General features: G+C 35.1%; 1 protein-coding gene across 4 annotated transcripts in view; it reads right to left on the reverse strand.

Moving 5' to 3' along the window:
• THSD7A (thrombospondin type 1 domain containing 7A) overlaps positions 1 to 20,617 on the reverse strand; it is a 201,835-nt gene that overhangs the window by 81,429 nt on the left and 99,789 nt on the right. For all 4 annotated transcript variants that reach the window (XM_062567769.1, XM_062567772.1, XM_062567771.1 and 1 more), the window contains 2 exons: positions 18,315 to 18,470; positions 15,766 to 15,969 (listed from right to left, as the gene is read on the reverse strand). In XM_062567769.1, coding sequence (XP_062423753.1) covers positions 15,766 to 15,969; positions 18,315 to 18,470 — 360 coding nt within the window. The remainder of the gene's footprint in view (positions 1 to 15,765; positions 15,970 to 18,314; positions 18,471 to 20,617) is intronic.

Here is a 20,617-nt window from a genome sequence, read left to right on the forward strand (position 1 = left end):
TTTTCATATGGGATTCACTTTCACAGTCCTCCCTACCTGAAGCTAGCAATGCACACATTTCTCCACTGAGGAGTTTCTACATGCAGTAATTTTATAATTTTAATTTTATGATTTATTACATATTTATTAATTTTATAGTTTTACATAAAGGTAGTCTGACTGTAAGTGGGGAAAATGCATTTTCTTCTTACAGTTTGGAAGTTGTTTAAATGTCTGTTTTAATTACACCTCAGGGCAGGAAACAAGCAAGAAAATAGCACTGTAAAATGTAATTGCATCAAAGTTATGAGAATGTCACAACTAGATTATAATAGTATAGTAAAAATGCTAATGTGTTTCTTCCAAATGTCAGTATTCTAAAAAATAAACCCCCCAAATCTTCAAGCAAACCACCAAAATGAAATAACAGAATATCTTCAAATTTGTCCAAATTTCCTCTACACAAGACCTCTTTTTTTCCTCTCTCCCCCTCCCTCCTTCACACAAGGAGTTCTATACTAGAACATTAGTAACATTACATTATTAGTACGTTGTTACATTAGTAACAATCTTGTCTAAATTTTGGCTGATATTTAGTCTAATAGAAAAATAGGTAACTCTTCACATTACAGAAAAGCCATTCAAATCACAATACAAAAATACATTTTCAGATGATAGGACACCTTCTAACTGCTAATGAGCAGATAATAGTAAAATACCAGGATGAGCCAACATTACCATTTTCACTTCTAATACCACCATCTTCCTTTCACATCACGAAGCAATTACCAGGCCTCAAAGCTCACCAAAAAAGGAAAAATCCTGCATGTTTAGCATGCATAGCAAATGGATCAGCATATCACAGCAAATTAACTTCTCCTTCTAAACCGCAATGCTGTAGCAATAGTGTGGACTTGTTTTTTTCCCTGCATTGATCAGAACAGGTAGAAAACTCCACTGCAAACTATGCATAGTAAGAAGTGGAGGACCATAACATTCTCATTCTAATTCTGCCTTATTGCAAAATTTGGCAGCTGCGATGTCTTCCTCAAACCTTCTCATCTCACTGACACTTCACCAAACTGTTGCTTGGAAATCCAGTATGATATACACCTCAAACGAAGACGGATTTTTTTTTTTTTAAACAAACATTTTTTGTCTTATACAGTATTTTCTGAAGAAGGCTGTCTTTCTCCTGGCACATGTCTCTAATTAAAATCCATGCACTACTGTGACAGGCTGACCCAGATTTTTCTGTAGGGAGAATTTAGAAGTTAATCCCTGAAAATCTAATCAAATAAGCCACTGAAAGGGGAAACAATAATATTTACAAGCAGTTCATCATTTAGTGGCTTGTTTAGCACAACGATCTTGAAGAACATTTGGAGAAAAAGAACAGCATGGCAGACCAATTTTTGCTCTTGAGCTAGTTCAATATTTTATATATAATAAATACTTTGATAGACATTAGGAAACTTAAACATTAATAAAACATTCATAACATCTTGGCAGTGTTTATTCATATCTCCTCCAAAGATGAAGGATGTCAACGTAAGTTTTAATGTTAGTAAAATGGCAATGTCCTTGAAAACAATAGCAAAACTATATATGTTTACATGCAATTACTTTCTATTCTAGTTCCTGAATGACCAGCTGTCAAGATATCTCTCTGCATTAGGTAAGCTGATAATGTTTAATATTTTAAGTTTTGAATTTTTTAACCTCTTTGATTATTTAACATAAAGAATCATTAACCTAAAGTTTATACTCCCAATATATTCTACTCCCTTAGCCTCAAAGTTTTTCAATAAACACAATGTAAAAAGATGGTAACATTTTTCCATCTATCATTCCTAAAAAGTGGAAAGTTTTTGCATTCAGTTCCACTGCTTAGCTTCCTCGCTGTTAGCTCTCAGTGTTAAATCAGTGTCTAAATCCCTAACCACATGCCTTTCTCTCCATTGCTTTTGCTAAGTAGCATTTGCATTTAATTAAGTATGTCCTAATTAGTTGATGGTTAATATTTGTGAAGTTGTTTTCTTCTAAGAAGCCTAAGTAGAAAGGGCACTGTTTTCAATGAAGACAAATACTCCACTGTTTCTCACATCTGTTGGTTATGCAAAAATATAAGAATGTTGATCTAATAGTTTAATGAAATGAAAACATTGTTGGCAGTTTGTGTGTAAAAATTTACTCTGGTTTTGATGTAGAATTTTAAGTAATACCACACAGTCTATTCCTTATTAAAAAGAAACAATAAACATGACATTTTGGTCCCTTATTCAAAAAACATGATGAATCTCATAAACAGGGACGCATTTTTTAAATAAGAGACATGATAAGACAAGTAGATAAATCTTCACATTATTTACATGTTCACTATGATTACATATACAAACCAATGCAATATATTAAAGGTCACCGATCACTTCTCTCCTTGCCCTTTACTAATACTAGAAGATATGTACACTTTTTTAAAAAAAGGAAATACTAAATTATAAAATATGTGTTCAGCTTTTTTTAAGCAAACATTTGATATGAAAAATTACTGTTGATGGCAGGAAGCAAAGCTATCACAAAGAAAATATAGCTGGAGCTCAGAAACCCACCATACTCATTTCTGCCTAATTCAAAAACAATGGCATGTCAAAGCACATAAGAGAAAATGATGATCTTTTTGAGATTTTCTATTCCTTAAAGAGCTGAAACACATCATTTTATGACCAGTAACTTCCTGTTAAAGATTCTGTGCAATTTTCTTCATGTATTCAACTTTTGAGAGGAGAAGTTTTTCAGGGAAAGAACTCTCAAATTCATGTGGAAATCTAATTCCAACCAGAGTAACTGAAAGCTCCTACTTCTTTTCTGCACCAGTGAATGCTACTATTACCACCTCAGCTCCAGCTGGAAAGACAGTGCCTGCTACCCTTCCCCATAACTCAGTATATTAGCAGCTGTAGCAAGAACGCAGAAACAGGTAACGCACTTCAGAGAGTGCATCTGAAAGCTAAAAGATTTGGAAGACATTATGCTACACAGATAAGAGAGTTCAGGTTCTAAAATGTCTTTTCCTGTTAAGACCACCCAACATTTCAATAACCAAATTTTCAAGGAAATGAGTCACTGCTAGGAAATCCGGTGAAGAATCAATTCATCATTCTTTAAAGCATCAGGTAAGGCTTTGCACCATATATGTAATAGTTACAGGAACAATGAGGCCCCAAACAACACTCCTCAGTTTGACAGATGAAATAGTGAAAACAATAAAAGAACAACTCTGAAGAAAAAATGAAGAAAGTATTTTAAAAATTTATATTTTGTTATAAAATCATTTCAGATGGGCAGAGTAAGTTCTTTGGATTTAACTGGTTAAAAATAATAAACTCAAATCTTCAGATACAATATTAATGCTTTCAGTAATCCCATTTTCATGTCTGATAATAGAAGAACATATGTACCACCATTTATATTAGAGTCATTTATCAGGATTATATTCAAGTAGATACTGTCTAAATTTGACAGAGAAGAATAAAAACAGGGAAAGAAATAGTATTTCTTTATCCAAATACTATTTTTTAGATATAAGATGCAGTGCCATCTGTCACATATGTAGTAAGAGTAGATTAAACAACAACATGAAAAAATAATATTCCATAACTATGTTAACTCTGAAATATATTTTAAAATACAGTAACCTAGGGTATTTGATTGTGGGGAAAAATTCTTTCTTTCTTTCTATTAAAGTGTTAATTTATTATTTATCCTTGAATTCTTTCCCACAGGAGAATGAAAATGAACAAAGGAGAAATTTTCTGAGGATAATGAAAGTGAGACAAAGAGGAGAAACTTCTCTGCTCTCTTTTTCATCATAACAAGGAGAACATTTTCTGCTATCCATGCTCAGACTTGAGTCTTGAGCTTTCCAATACACTCTGTAATTATATACATAATTATATAAGTGGTAGCAGTGGTGGCAGCAATGACGGCAGCAGCATTATCAGTTCTCTAAACCATACAGCAATTGCTTGGCCAGCTGCGAAGCACCTGATAAAAAATAGTTCATTTTTATAAACAAGATTGGTTACTCCACCATATACACACCCAGGCACACCAAGGATATCTTACAGCACTGACTGCGACTTACAAAGTACCATGGCCATTTAAACTCTGACACCATAAGTCACCAAGAAATGACTTTCATATACAGTGCATAATTTGCTTATGTATATAGTCAGACTAATAGAAAACTCCTCTTATTATTACAGATAACACCTTCTTTGAAATTTTCACTAGCTCTGATACCACTGAATAGCCACCAACATAAAAGAGGCAATATCTGAACTGTCCTATTATAGTGAGCATCACTGAAAAGGATTGATCTAAATAGGAATACTGAATAATTAATCCAAATTAATTAAAATGTGACTTTAAAGCAGGTTAGTGAAAATGTATTTTGTATGGGCATCCTTATTCAGAATGAAAGAGAAAATTCTTAACAAATAGAATTAAGGGCACGTTAATCCTGAATAAGAGGATTCACATGCACACTTACTGTAGTTTAACTTATTTTTGTAGTTAATTCAGATCAAATGTCTCCAAGTAGGAAAGGCACAATAAACAAAAAACTGAAACATGATAAGCCTTTAGCAGAAGATCACCTGGACTTTATATACTTTATAACTTTATGCTGCAGCACATTTGTACCATAGGAATATTAGTCAAGCATTTCTATAAAGTACACAGTGGAACACCTGCACTCTTCCTGACAAACAAGAGTAAGATTTCCCTACTGCTTGACACGTAGTTGAAGCATTTTCATGGCTCATTTGTTAACGCAGTCTTACTGAGACCGAGAAGGAACAGAAAACACAAACATATTGATCAGAACCAAGCACAGTTGCCTTCTAGCATCAAATAAGCCAATCAAATGTCATCTTGGTATGAAAGAAAAAGTAAGTTTGAGGACAAGCTATGGTCCCACTGAGAATAAAATCAATATTAGTCATGGGACTGAGTGAGATCAATATGTCAGACCAATAGGCCACATTTTAAGCCGAATAGGGAGAGGAAAAGTGCTGACAGATCTATAAAAAACCAGGAAGGCATAGTGCAACTCTGAAAGATAAGATCACTTGAAAATTCACAGTGTTTTTCTAAGGACACTTGGCAAAAACACCAGCTCACTTGCAAAAGATGTATCTGATCCCATTGTCAATTAGATAGTCCCATAACATTTCCCCAGGCAAATCACAATTTATATAGTAAGATATAAAAGTATGACTTAAAAAGATAAAAAAGCCTTTCTCCACATGTGGAAAATGTTACAGAAATTCTGTTGTGTTTAATGGTGAAAAACATGGTTTTGACAAAGTTTAGATTCTTTATTCTTAGCATGATTTTGATCACTGAACCTTTGACAACAAAATTAAATGGAGAACAAGTCCAGGGAAACACAACAGAACCTCAATGATTTCAAATCAGGTAGAAACGAATTAAATCGGATGAGCTGATCTGAACTAGATTAACATTCAGGGATCTGATTCAGGAATAGAAGCATAGAAGGGGAATAATAGGCAAGACCACAAAAACAGCAGCATGGAAACAATGTGATAGCTCCCCTAATGTCAGCTGAATGGCAGTGCTTGCCGCAGCCAATCTCCTCCACAATTCCCTATGCTGAGATCCTAATCTGCATGTTTTAAATAACTACCTTAAATGGCCTGATTCTGAAGAAATACTGAATAGCTGTAACTTTCACGAACTTTTCAAGTCCTTCATAATAGGAATTTCAGAGGATAACTTTGTGAACTTTTGAGCTTAAATTCATAAAGTTACATCATGAATTGATTCATAAGTGCTCCCCTACAGCATTTTCACCAAGCATTTTCCTAGAGTCTGGCCATTAACATTTTAACATTATTCCAATCTCTAATGCAAGAGCATGACTCTGAATGAGCATGACTCAGAGCATGAGCTGAAAAGCCTGACTAAAGGCATGCGACTGATAGAATATTAGATGAACTTTTCAGTTTGCCAGTTATCTAATTTCACTATTGTAATGATAAGAATTTGCATTAAGAAAATATCTGTGATACTTCTTGCCACATCAATACACGTGTGACCTACAAAAAGTCATAAAAGAGGGGAAAAACAATATTTTTTACAGTTAAAGATGTTACGAATATTTTCTTTTCATTATTCATCCAGCTAGTGAAGTGTTGTCACTCTATATGCAATATGACAGCTCAATTCATTCACAGGTAAAACACAAAGTGAGAGGCATAAAGGAGATTACTGACTCTGCCATCTTTACACTTTTCTGAGAAATAGTTTTGTAATTGACTTCATGAATGCTTCTGTCCATGTCCCACTACTGGCCAAGAAATGAAGTTCTTAGAGACCACCTTTTTATCCATCATCCAATGAGTACCTTCTCAGCATTAGAAGTGGGAGGCACAGCGTGCCCTTAGGGTGTTCAAACTGTGAATTAATCTCATCTTTTGAAAATATTTTCATAATTGACTCTTTAGAAGACTAAAACGAAGCCTCACGTTTGACTCACTCTTTTGCCCAGTCTCTCAGTATCTGGATTCAGAGAGAGAGAACGCAGGAAAGCAACTGGAGGTGAACACTACATCTTATCAACCTATGCTAAACGGAGGAGGCATGCTAACTTTGTCACGCCACAAAAACAAAAGTGACAGGAGTACATCTGAGAATACAGCAATGTTAAAACCTTTTGGCTTTGGCATTAAGTTATACAAGCACAGAAATCGCTGCAGATTTGGATCTATCCAGAGAAATCAGCTACCGCTGAAGGCAAGCTAGGCCCCCATCCCCTGAAAGAATGAAATTGTTGGTTTTCTAGAAGCCTTCCACAAGATTTAGGAAGTTTCTAGCTAGTAACCTTTTTCAAAATTATGTCAGCCAACCAAATAGCAAGAACTGGCAGAAATAAAGTTGCCTGTGTATAAAGCATTTTTTTAATTGCATAATCACATGCTACTTCTTTTTCCACCAGGTTGTTTTCTCCTTCATTTCAAAGACTAGAAACTCCTTAATGAGTAGCTGCTTGGTATTTTTAATTCTATTCTCTTTATTAAAGGCACAATCCTATGTTTTATTTACCATACATTAACTTAAAGGTGTTATTAGAACAGCATTAGTAATTTTTCTAAGATCTTTTTGTGATGGCTATCACACAGTCACTAATAAATTTCAAAACACTCAAGATGTGACAGGTCAGTAACATTTATATTTTGCTGATATTGAATAGCAGCATAGCAAAATTAGATTCTGAAAAATGAGACAACTAGCCATGTAAAATGACAAAGCATTCATTACTACAAAATGCCCACTTAATCCCCAAAGAAGGAGATCATTTCACAAATAAGTAACAGGCTGGGTGGGAGAAAATGCCATTTCAGCACAATTAAATAATTAAAGACTTTATCTGATACATTTACATAAGGCCCAGACAGACAACTTCAATTTCCTTGAATTTAAGGGATCAGCTTTGTAACCTAATAAATGATATTTTGACATAGTATTTCTTTCCAATTTTACAGTTTAGGAAAGGAGCCAAATGAAAACCAGTAATTCTTCCATGGGTATTAAACTGACCCTGGACATCATTGACATGAGCTCAGCCCACTGATCTCATGGGACAACAGCAGCAGCAGATTATAGCGCGCTCTGTGTTCCCGCTCCATAAGGGATGAATTTCTCTCTCTCCTCTTTTCAGGCTTCTTATCCAGCCTCATTTTCTCTGGACACTAATCCCAGTCTGTCACCTCACTGTCCCTTTCACCCAGCTGTGCCAAGTCCTCTCCAGCTGCTTATGAAATCTTTCCTCAGGCCAAAAGTCACTTAGTCTGAATCTCTTCCAAAATTAGTTCCTAATCTGAGTTATATCCAGACTTTATAACTTTCCTTTAGTTCTTCACTTGCTCTCAATAAACTGCCTGGGAGCAAACCAGGGTCTAGTCCTACCTTTCCCCCACTCCTCATCTCATTGCTTGGCCTCTTCCTGTTTCTCTTGCTTTCCATTCCCCTTTTCACCAAATCTTGAGCACAAATCTATTCCTCTCTCTCTGCAGTGGGTTTGTACATATCCATAATTGAAATCCTAATGAAAGCAACCCCCACCCCCAAAAAATGTATGGACCACTGTGGACACTGGAGAGGCTGGGACCCTCAGTTGTCTGCTCTGATTTGGAAAAGCCATTGCAGCTTACTATGTTTCAAAGCCTCTGTGCTCAAAATATCTCAGTTTGAAGTCTTCTTAAGTACTGGATGTGGATGGTGCTTAAGCAGCACATAGGAGTTGCAAATGACACGAATTATCTTAAGTTGCAACTGCAACAGTCATCATGTGAAATCAGATAGTTCTTGAAGGATAAACAGTGGTTTTACATTAATCAGTACTCAACAAAAATTATGATCCTAAAGAAAGGTCAGACAATGAGCAGCTTAAGGATCGAAGACTGAAAATAAAATTCATATTCTTTATTCCAGATTGACATGACTGGCTAATGAGGATGTTTTAGTTATCACCATAATTTATCAACATACTAGTTTCACAGCTTCAAAATTTGACAACATTTATTAAGAAAATTTAGTATTAATATTCAGGATGCCAGAAAAATATAAATATGCCTGTGCAATCTTTTTCTCTCAGATGTAAAATGATTCCCATGAAATCTAAAGAGAAGATACTGTTTTAGAACATTTTATCATAAAGAATACAGATTGTGCAATATCTTCCAAGAAAGAGGTATTTAACTTATAAATACATAATACTAAAAGGATCCTTTCTAAGTATGTTTTTTAAAAATATTCAAAGTACTTTCTGAGTCTGTTCTAGTTATATCATTAATGATTTGCAAAAAAAAAAAAAAAAAAAAAAAAGGAATGAAAAAATGAAAAGGGAATTATCAAATGACACTTCTACCTAAAAACAATGTTCAATGCTGCATCTATACAATCATTCTTATAATTTATTCATAAATCAAGAATGTCATTTTTTCTTTTTTCAAAGAAGCATGATTTAATGCAACAACAGTAAGCTTGTAAAGCATTAAACTGACCTTCCTAAAAAAATAAGTATTTTAAAAAGTATACACAGTTGTCACTTTTTAGCATTCTTATTATGACAGAGCTTGAAGCCTAATCAAGATTGGACTCCTGCTCTGCAGACTGCTCAAATACAGACAAATCAAAACTTATGCATAAAAACACCTCCCTGACTAATTTACTACCTGCTATAAAAAGTAGTTCTTGCAACATCATGTGCTTGCAGCTGGTTGTGCTGTCAAACACAAATGCAAGTTATTAAGAGTATGTATCACATGAAACTTGTAATTAAATCCTCTGTGTTATATTCTGGGAATATTCTTGCTTTTCATCATGGACAACTTCTACACCTAGAAGTCCAACAAATTTCAAGTACACAAATCTAGCTTCCTTGCAATGTAATAGTATATTTTACAAGTAAACTTGACAAAAAAATAACAATGTCATCGCTAATGACTAGACAAGCAAATTATTATTTATAACAAGATAAAGTTTGAGTTGGCCCATGTATTTTAAACTCAACTATACTTATTATTAACATTAATATGTCTACAGGCATTGTATATAAACAAGTACAATGTAGTCTTCGGAAAGGTACGATAAACTGGAAATCAGGATCTATTGCACTGTGATCAGTGATAATAGGTTATTGCACTACACAAAAGAAACTCTTCTTTTGTTATGCTTACTCCTTTAACTGAAGTCAATGCATCACTCTTCCAGGCCAATTATTATTTCCAGGCCAAAAGATATTGAGAGAGGAAGGGATGTATTTCAGTCAACTTTTATAATGAAATCACATCATGTTATACAAGTATTAAAAACATCCTTTCTGATATGGAATTTAATGGGGATATGTCTACTTTCTTAATGTCAAGATGAGAGACAAAAAGGAATTGGTATGACATAAAATGCGCCTTTTCATCAACAAAAGAATTACCAAGTATCAAGCTTCCTGATTACGGAACTGCAATGGGATACATTCAGTGGCACGGTATACTGTTTTTCTTCAATCACCTCAAAATTAAATAAAGCAAATAATCTTGTTAAACAGAACTCCCTTAAAAACTCCATGTTCTGAAACACAATGGCCAGAGGGTACTGATTTTAAGATGCTTTAAACAGACTGTATTTTACCCTTCATGTTTTCAGTAGCAAATTCTTATGTAAAACAAACATCCAATAAAAATATTCAATTGTTTTATGTAGGCAGATAGATCAAAGGAAAGGACTGGGTTATACATTTCATATTCTAGGTACTCTACTGTGAAGAACAAAGTATGCTTCCACAATATCTTACCATTTATTTTAAATGCTTCAAATGGTCAGCCAAAAAGCTGTCAAGCAGCAAAGAACAGTTACAATCAATTCCGTAATGACATTAGCTAGGAAATTAACATTGGGAAACGATGACTAATGCACATCCAGCCAAGTTCCTGTAAGTATAAGGCAATATGTGATGAAAAAAAAATATCATTAGCTACTACATTTTTCTACTAATTGACTATTGAGTGTTGGCCAGACTTTGATCTGAGTTTTCTTGCAGGATTCCCAGTAATTCAGTGTACTTCAAGTTTGAATTGGCTCTTCTATTCTTTTAAAAGAACTAAGTCATAAATTGACATAAAGTGGGCATTAGCTTTCTAAACAATCTCCAAAAATCTAACCAGACTGATGATTTCTTTGTTCAACGCACATATCCATCTAATGGAAAGTGCAGAAGCAGCAGAATATTTATACCTGGACACACACAAAAAGTTTCCAGTTTTTCTCACTGACTTCCATTAACAAACTGAATGAAGACCAACAGCTACCTGTGAATCATTTAGCATATATATGATTCAAACCCTAAATGTACAGAAAGTGACAATTCTTAAATCAGTCAAAACATTTTATACAACAAGCTGCACTAGCAGATCTTCAGTTTCTTTCCTAAAGTTCATTATATAGTTTCAATTAGATGCTAACTATAAAAAGCAACAAGCTAAACCTTAATAAACAAAATACAGATATTAATCAGGAAGCTATTGAAGAAAATTTAAAATACATTTTAAAAATATACATTTTCATATTAAATACAGTAAAAGGAAGAAAACTAATATTTCAGAAATAATTCTAAGTCTAGAGAAAAATAATAAAGAGATTAAATTCTATAGGACTGTCATATAGCTAAAAGGATGATGGCTTCTAGCCAGTCATGTTAGCTGAGAATAAACATATACAATTTTGGACGATACAGTGTTTGAGATACCTATAAAGTATATAAATGAATCAATTTGAAATATATATGTGTATATATGAATGGAACAGAGTAGTTCATCTTTTTTTTTTTTTTTTTTTTTTTTTTTTTTTTTTTTTTTTAATCAATAACTAAAATCATTGTTTTTCCCCTCAGCATTGCGAATAGGGTACCATCAATTTTTGTTACTAATGTTGCTGGTGGTTTGACCATACTTCTGTCACCCTCATACATTCCAGATGCCAGACCAGAGCTCGTGGCACTCAGCCACACAAATAGCTCTGCCTCGACCACTTCAGGAACAATTTTGCTACTTCAAAGAGTTGCAGAAATTTGCATATATACGAAGAGCCTTGCTGTTGCCATGGCTCCCTCCTCCAAGACCAGTCATCTCTAAGGGCTAAGTGAAACTGCAGAACGGTAGTAAGTCCTTCTCTTTCCCCTGTGGAGTTGACTGTAACCCAACAATTAGTGACCTTGAATAAGGTCCAGAGAAAATTTATCCTTCAAAAGTGAGACCTATTTTATCCAGAGTAACACATGCAGTGTTTCTAATGGAGCCCATTATATCATAAAGGCCATGAATCAGTATATTATTTTCACATTCCTACAAAATGAGCAATGAATTTCAGGCTACTATCTGAAGATCAGAAGAATGCTACTGAGACCATGGTCACTTCTGCTACCTGTGCTACAAAACTCAGCATAAAAGTGAAAACCTAAAAATATATAATGAATGAGCTATCTTTTTGTAGTCATTTCAGCAGTGGTTAAGCTTCAGATTTTAAGGTCTTCCAACTGATTTTGCCCTATTTATGTATTAGTAGCACTAATGTATCTGTTACAGAATGGGGAAGTGTGGAATAGTCTTCTGACAGACTATTATGGTGAAACTACTACAGACTAGGTCTTTAAATAACACAGAAATATTTTTGAAACAGTACTCTTCACACAGTGCCTTAACTACAAAGCAATAAAGATCAAATTCATCTCCTATAAAATTGCTCATCAAAACTGCATTAAATAGCTTAGTATTAAATATAAATATCTATGTGTGTACATATATGTGTATCACATATATATATATATATAAAGTAGCTGAAGTTATGTCAGTTTTAAATCTAACATCATATGCTATAAGAATTCTGATAAACCTGTGTCCAAATTTTGGAGATTCCACAACTGAAAAGAGGATTTTCACCCAGATAAATTTATTTGTAAAATTCCCTGGAAGACAGACTAGGAATAAATATTCTGACAAGGTTCTTGCCACAGTAGAATGCTGAAGTTCCATTTATGTAATAAAATACATCAAAGTTCATTATAGTCTCCACAATGACAACCTAGGATACTAACTGTCATATTTTTTCAGCCTGAATGAAAATTCTGATTACCGCAATCCACTGTGGAAAGCGAATGACAATCATAGGCCTCTAGCAACAACACAGGAGAATAATCTATTGTTTGGTATTATACCAAAGGCTGTAATGTCTCTTATCTTTAAAACAAACTGAACAGAGAAGCTCATTCCAATTACACACAACAACCTCACAAACATTGCTATTTAATTCTAATTGTAAAGTAAGAGACCTCAGGTTGAGACATGCTATACCAACTAGTTACGCTTCAAACATACATATAATGATGCTATAACCAACAGAAACAGAAGATACTCATCAGTGTGGGGTTCATCTTATGTTAAAGCACTTACAGTACAATGCTTATTCTGAAAATTAAAACAATAGCCTTCTCACTTTATAACACAGAAGCCTAAAGGAAAATACATTTTTGTTTTAATGTACTTAAGTCTCTTTGCTTCAACTTTTCCTATGCAGACATGGATTTATGATTTAGTAATTAATTCACATGAAATCATGAAAAAAATCCTGAAGTGAAGAGAGTACTTTTAAGCAGTTTGGGTAACAAAGCAAACTCCAGTGATAATTAATACTTATCCACATGTTGTTTCCTTTCACAGCCATAGCTACCTACAAAACTGCACAAAATTCACTGTGGTGTGCCATTTAGATCAAACCTGTAGCAACATATCATTATCATATGAAACATATAACCTTTAACCGACAGTCAAAACACTCTTCTCCAAGAAGTGCTCAAAGAATGTCGACTAACACCTGATTTCATATGATGATTCATTTAAACCATCATCTTGTGGCAATGTAAAAGGAGCGTTCTCCAAGCTTTATTTCACACCAGATTACCCTTCTTGTAGCAATGGATGCAAAACCCACCAAATTGCAAGACATTGCTCCACTTGATTTTGTAGACCAGAATTTGGACACTTGCCAGTAGAATGTTTTGTGAAATGGGATATGTATGTGCTAGGGTAGGAGGAGGATGGAGGACTAGATGGGAGATACCTGGGAAGAGAGGATGTTTTGTGCTTAGAGGCACAGTTGAGAGTTGACTATAGGATTTTCAGTGGTTGCTTGCTGTGGGAGGCAAAATAAGGAGATGTTTGAGCAGAGTTAGCTTGGAGAAGTAGAGATAACTGAGGTCAGCAGTTCCTTACTCTGTCTGCTGCTACTGTATCATGCTAAACTTTCTCAGGAGAAACCTAAGCAAGAGTAAATTGCTATTACTGGTGAAGATCACAGTCTTTATTATCCCTTTACTAAGAGAAAGAAAATGTCACAAGGAAGAACAGGAAGCAATCCACTAACTATTCTCCATTACTCTATCACAAGATATCAAACACATATCTTTATGGGTGACTGGGTCTTTGGAACAAAAATGATAACTGCAATTTGTTTTCTCTTCCCATTGATATTATGTCTACAACTATTTAGTCATAAAGACTAACATGACAGGCACGTGGCAGAAGCTCCTTCCCACTCCTAGGACAGACTGCTGACCTACGCACATTTATAGCAACGCATACTGCCAAACAATTGAAAAGGTCTCAGATAAGAATTAATTAAAGGATTAACATTGAGAGGAAAAAAAAGTTTATGACAAATCTTCCAAGACAAATCCAACCAAAGACAAAGCCCATGCTGTGCAGACAGCAAATCCTGTAATTTGAAGTAGAAGAAGAGAGAACTATCATATCCATTACAATAAATTAATAAATTATAGTTTGGCTACAACAAATTATAGTTACAATAAATTATAGTCAATATAAATGTCTATATTACTATGCATTAAGAAATTAGATATGTAAGAAACCACCACCCCACAAAACCACAGGTAAATTAAACTACCCAAAATCTAATAAAATCAAAAAGTAGTTTTTTTTTTTTTTTAACAGATTCTGTTTGGCACTAAAAAAATAGAATTATTTGGGAAACATTTTCACTTCTGAGGAAAAGGCCATTTTTCTTCTGAAAACGTACACAAGAAAAGATCTCAAGTAGTTTTAGTATTATTGCCAAGAAAGGATTACACTGTGTGAATGGATATTTGCAGTGCAAGGGACATAAAATGTAATACATTCAATATGGTCATTCTAGACTAATCTCTTTCTGAGCTGTAAAAACTATTACCAATTCTCCCAGGCATCTGCAGAAAAATAAAGCTTACATTCTAACTCTGAGGTTTTCAATGTAAACCCCAAAACTCAATTATCACTCAAATTCTTGAGCATGACAGCTCAAGCTTTAAAGTCTCTAAAATCAAATCTTATCCCTTCTGAGCAATACAATTACAATATATTTTAAGCAGCTGTTAAACATGTACCAGAGGTGTCCCCTTATTTAATCCTGCATGGGGAGTTAAGAGGTCTCTTACCATAACTACGTGACACTGTAGTCAACACAATTATTTTAATTTATATGTTGCTCTGAATAGACTATAATATTGCCAATGAATAAGGAATATTCTCCCAACAACAATTCACAAGTCTCATGTAGATTAAAGTATTTTGTAGGCAGCTTTCAAAATTGGCTTTTATGGCAATGTTATGCAAAATGTCTTTTTTTTTTTTTCACCCATAAAACGTGACTGAATAATGCTGATGTTCTTCCTGACCTCTTGAAGAAGCAAGAAGGTCTGGATTGTCAAACCAACTTTGTAACATGCATCAGACTATGTTTTTTTAATAAAGACATGATTATTTTTCTTCCAGCTATACTTAACTGCAGTGTGTCTTACTTTACTCACACTTTTTTTTTTTTTTTTTTTTTTTTTTTTGGACTCAGTGGATCAGGTTTGTTAGTAGGATTACATCAGGAAATTCAGTCAAGCCATTGCAGGCATGAGTCTGACCTACTGAAAAAGAAATAGCTGTTTTCTATTTACTCTTCTCAAAATCTTTTCCGGATCCTTTGTAAATCTACGGGATGCAGGGCAAACAGTGAGTGTGATACTACTCTGCCACACCTAACTGACACCAGCAGAGAGCTATTGCTATTCCAGAAGGCTTTATCTTAAGGACCGAGAAAGCTGAAAACAACAAAATTTTCACCTTTTCAGACTGGCACAGTCTATGAGGAAGGTGGAAAAAAGCATCTTACCGTCGCTGTTGACACAGACGACGACAGGCACTTGGGTCCCGGGCCCGCAGGGCTTCTCGTTGTCGGGAAGGCACTCCTCCAGCCCCACGAGTCTCCACTCGTAGCAGGAGGGCTCTTCGCAGGGGATGGCTTCCAGCAGGTGAGGGCAGTTGCCGGTTCCTCCGGTTGGCTCATTCGTGATGCGCCGTTTCCTTAGTTTAAAACCTGAAGCGTCCGTGAAAACGTAAAGAGCTGAGCGAGCCGGTTATAAAATGCAAAGTGAAATGATGTTTATCTATCTACACCTGCGTGAACAGCTCTGTTTCTGATGAGTCAAAAACACCACAAGCGCTCAAAGCAACACTGCCTTTTAATCTAATTAGCTAGAAGAACTCATTAACCAAGGGAAAAAGGTAAAACTTAAATGAAGGCTTTAGAAGTATTGAGTTATAAACTCCTGTCCTAGTCACATACCCTCCGTGGAAGTCAGTACTCATTTTTGTACTTCACTCTCGCTGCATCCATCTCATCTAACAAATCATTGCCTAGATTTCTGGGTTGCCATTTCTCAAATGCAATTTCTCAGATTACTGAGAAATTATAAACCAAAATATAAAAACTTCAAGAAGAAAACATGGGCAGCTGAGAGAAGAAAATACAATAAAACCTGAAAATCTGGAAGCAGTGAAGACTGAAACAAAGGCAAAACTGGTTTATCAAAATCAGAAAGAGGAAATCAGGTAGACAGAAAAGTAATAGGCCAGGTACAAAAACAAAGAATAAAAAGGCCGAAAAGTGAACAAAATCTTAGAGAATAGAAAGGTAGAGCACTTTTTTATTCTTTAATGCCAAAGAAAAGAAATATGCATGAAGAAGAGAAGAAAAGGGCATGAAAGAAGAATGAGAAAAGGCTGCCATTTGTGGCACTGGTTTTTGTTTCAATGCAGTATTCACAACAACAGAGATTTCAAAGCAGCATGGGCAACAAAGCATTTTGTAAAGTCTTCTGGAAAAAAACAAAAGGCAAGAGAAACTGTCCAAAAGCAACCACTGTATTCACACAGTTCACAAGGCAAAAACTTCGCTTCTTTCAGCTTCCTCTCAAGCACTTTTGCCTTATCCAAAATTCCAGTTAGCCTATGAAACATCAGCATGGGAGGAAGAGACAGAAAGAAGCATATTTTAAAAAACTTCTGTCTGGAGTCATAACAACACTATATCTTTCTGCTAAATTAGGAATGTGAAAATAAGCAGAAGATCCAGGCACCTCCTGTAAGAACTTATTTGGGATCCTTCCATTATAACCTATTAATGCAATATTCTGTCTGATGACATTTATATGCAGACTAATCCTTATGAGGCTATCAGGTATTTCCCCTCATCAGTTTGGCTTTTACAATCAAAGGAACATCTTTGTCCAGCAGCTCCCCGGCTACAGGGAACCTGCGTGTACCTTCATCATGCTTCCTCTCCCTCACTCTCCCTCAGTTCTGCTCCAACACTGAAACTTTATTAGAATCAATTAGAACCATTAAAATTAAAGCAGAACTTTCCCTGCTTACGTCTGCAGCATTAGAAGACTCACACAAAGTACATCCTCAAACATTTCCATTAGGCGGGTGTCCAAATCGATCTCACAAACACAAATTACCCCTGAAAACATAGCAAATCTTTCAGTGATAGCAACAGAAATAACAAGTTATCAGATCACTGTACTTAGAGGAGACTTGATCAAGGTTGGGTCACATTATTGTGACAGTATCATAAAGCTTCTAGTATTGCTGCACAGACTGAAGTGTAGCTAGTAGCATACCAGGAAAAAAAGGGCTAAACTAACATATTAATTAACAGTCGGTCCTTGAAGTGGACATATGTGGCTGCTCTTTCTTATGAGCATTTTCAGTCAAGAAACCAAGTCTGGATTCACAACTAGTGTCAGAGAACCACATTGCAGCAATGACTAGGCCAGTTTTTCTCATTTGAGGCCAGAAACTTGCAGACTTCTTACATGTGGTCCTTGTCACTTTATTCTTGACTTGCCACTTTGATGTCAGATTGTTACAATCTGTTCTGCGCAGTAATACACCGTAAAACATGTGAAAATTGAAACTAGCACATGTCATCAGTAAAACCGTGTAGCTTATCAACAATGAATGATTCCAGTTTTATGCTCTACTAGTGAATTCTTAAAACTATCATTGAACTGTAAGTGTTTGAGTGACTTGGATACTATCCAGCTCAGAGGCTGCTTCTGTTCTCCTTCTGAAACAGGTCAGAACCATGATCTGAAGATGTATGCAAATTGGATCTCTTGTAGTTTGAAAGGAAGGTTTAAAATTGGAATTAACTTGTAATTGCCTAAATTGACCTTGATGGCTCAGTAAACAGTTTATGCTTTGCTAGCTTTGATGAAGCAGTAATGAACAACATAGTATTTATCTGAATACTCTCATGGTGCTCACAGGCACTGGATATACCCTTCTTGGTAGAAGCATTAGTACGCTAGGTGCCTAGTGACATAGGAATATTAAATAACCACCGTTAGAAAGCATCTCTAAATTTTAACCTACCCTTCTTGGCCTGTGGGTCCTCACAGCTTTCATACGTACACGGCCCCCAGGCTGACCATGCCGAGGTTTCACACTCTATGGGGCAGGGGATGTGGCACAGCTGGCTGGTGCTGGGCAGAGGTCCTGTGCACAGCTTGCGGTCCACGGGCCGAGAAGCTGCAGAGACAGGGACAACACATTTCTCAGGTTTGCATAACCTCTGCTCTAAGTAGACACAATCATTTAGAAAGGCTGCTATCTCATCATTTTAATCTGAGGAAGTGAGGGGAAAATGTCTGTTCTGAAAAAATAAAACAGGTGTTAGTTAACTCTCCACACGAACAGAGCCAAATACAATTAGGTAGAATCAGGAAGACCGTAGATATTGCAGCACCCTCTAGGACCTAGTCCTTTCATTTAATGAATACAATATGTTACCACAAGTTGTTCACATTGCTCTCCACGTAAATCAGTGTCCTGTTGTCTTACTTATGTCTTCACTGAAGAAACTGAACAAAAAGCTGAATAAGTCATCTTGCTTCTATATAATACTTCCAAAAAAACCCCAAAGCCTCGCTAATTTTTAAAAGGTTATTTTTAATCTACAATATGATTAAAATTATGACAAAATTTTGATTTCCATATACTCTGAAGATTTTCAGTACACATTCAATAAGATTTGTGCAAAATCAGCTTCAGTTCAAAAAAAGTTTGTTTTACGAACATATCTATGAACAATATTTTAAAAATAATTTAAACCTTGTACAAGATAATTGATTTTTTATTAATGTATGTCAATAAATACTTCTGCAAATGCAGATTCTCTGTTCTGTAAGTATCATATAATACCCACAACAGACCAAAACAGACCCTGCTTCTTCTATGTCAAAGAAGAAGGAGAATTCGCTCTTGAATTTCCAGATTCCACAGCAATAAGGAAACCCTGTAAGATGTCAGATTAAAGGAAAGAACTCCAAAGCAAAATAGAGCATAGATTTTAATCCTCTTTCATAATATTAGTCTTTACAAGATATTAAACTAAGGAGGAAATAACTATTAGAACACATAGAGAAGTTGGCTATGTCCTTCCTATTTGGTTGAAAGAAGAAATATGCACTTCCTAACCTTAAAGCACTATTATCCCACTCCATCAAAACTTTTTCCCAACAAATTTACCTCATTCATTTTCTGTCACCATTAAAAATAATCTCTTGTGATGAAAGAGCTCACTGATTAAATACCTTCTGAAGAATTCTGAAGGAATTGCTACTCAAATGAAGTAAGGATGACAAAACATCCCTCTGAAAAAAAGAGACTAGTAACCATAGACAGAATGTTAAAGTAAACATCAGGCTGTTAAAGTACTGTTTCATTTGTATATATATGTGTGTTTTTCTCTCTATTCTTTTTAGTTATAGAAAAAGTATTTGATTCTAACTTTTTAAGAGAAGAGGGAATGAAAAATCATCACTCTATACATGCAAGTTTCAAATTTCCCTTCCTTTGGCACTTTTATACTGTTTTGTTCAGTGTAACGAAGATATGAAGATAACAGATAGTCATTAAATATTACTGCCTCCAGATCACCAATCTCTTAACACAAGACAACACAGGAAAAATTATTCCGATGTTTGCATAATGCTCTGTTAGAACTAAACTTTATGTCAGAATACTGAATTTTACAAGAAGTTTCACATGCAAACCTAATATGCACAAAAATCAACATAATACGCTTATCTTGTATAGAACATGAACATAAACAAACAGAATTTGCCTCTAATTGAATTTGCATTGAATAGTTGCTAATAAAAAAGAAAGACAATAAGTAATTGCTACCCACAGTTTGTAGTCTTTAGTTAATCAAAAAATTGCCCAAGTGACAAAATAGAAATTATGGGTCAATTACACATTCGAGCTGCAGTCTTGCTTCAGGGAATGAGGAAAGCACTCTCATGAACACCTCACTTGATCTCAAACACGCATGAGGATAAAGCACTAGATCCCACCAGATCATGGGATAGCAGCCAGGAAAAATAACAAAGGCCTTTTGTCAGGAAGCTTAAAATAGCATTTTTTTTTCTTTTATCATAGACATTTATATCTCAGCTAGAATTTTTAGAGAGTTTACCAACAGAGGATACCACTACACTACTGCACCAATTCATCTGCCTTCAAACTATACTGCTTATTGTCCAGAATTTCCAAAATATCAGGAACTGTGATAGTGTTTGTCTTTAAAAGAGGCTGGCTCAGATAAAAGGAAGGCTATTTCAACATTTTTGGAGATTTTTGTCCCATAGGAGTTCTAGATCTTGTCAGCAAAT

The sequence above is a fragment of the Rhea pennata genome, chromosome 2 (assembly GCF_028389875.1).
Source record: "Rhea pennata isolate bPtePen1 chromosome 2, bPtePen1.pri, whole genome shotgun sequence".
Classification (NCBI taxonomy): Eukaryota; Metazoa; Chordata; class Aves; order Rheiformes; family Rheidae; genus Rhea; species Rhea pennata.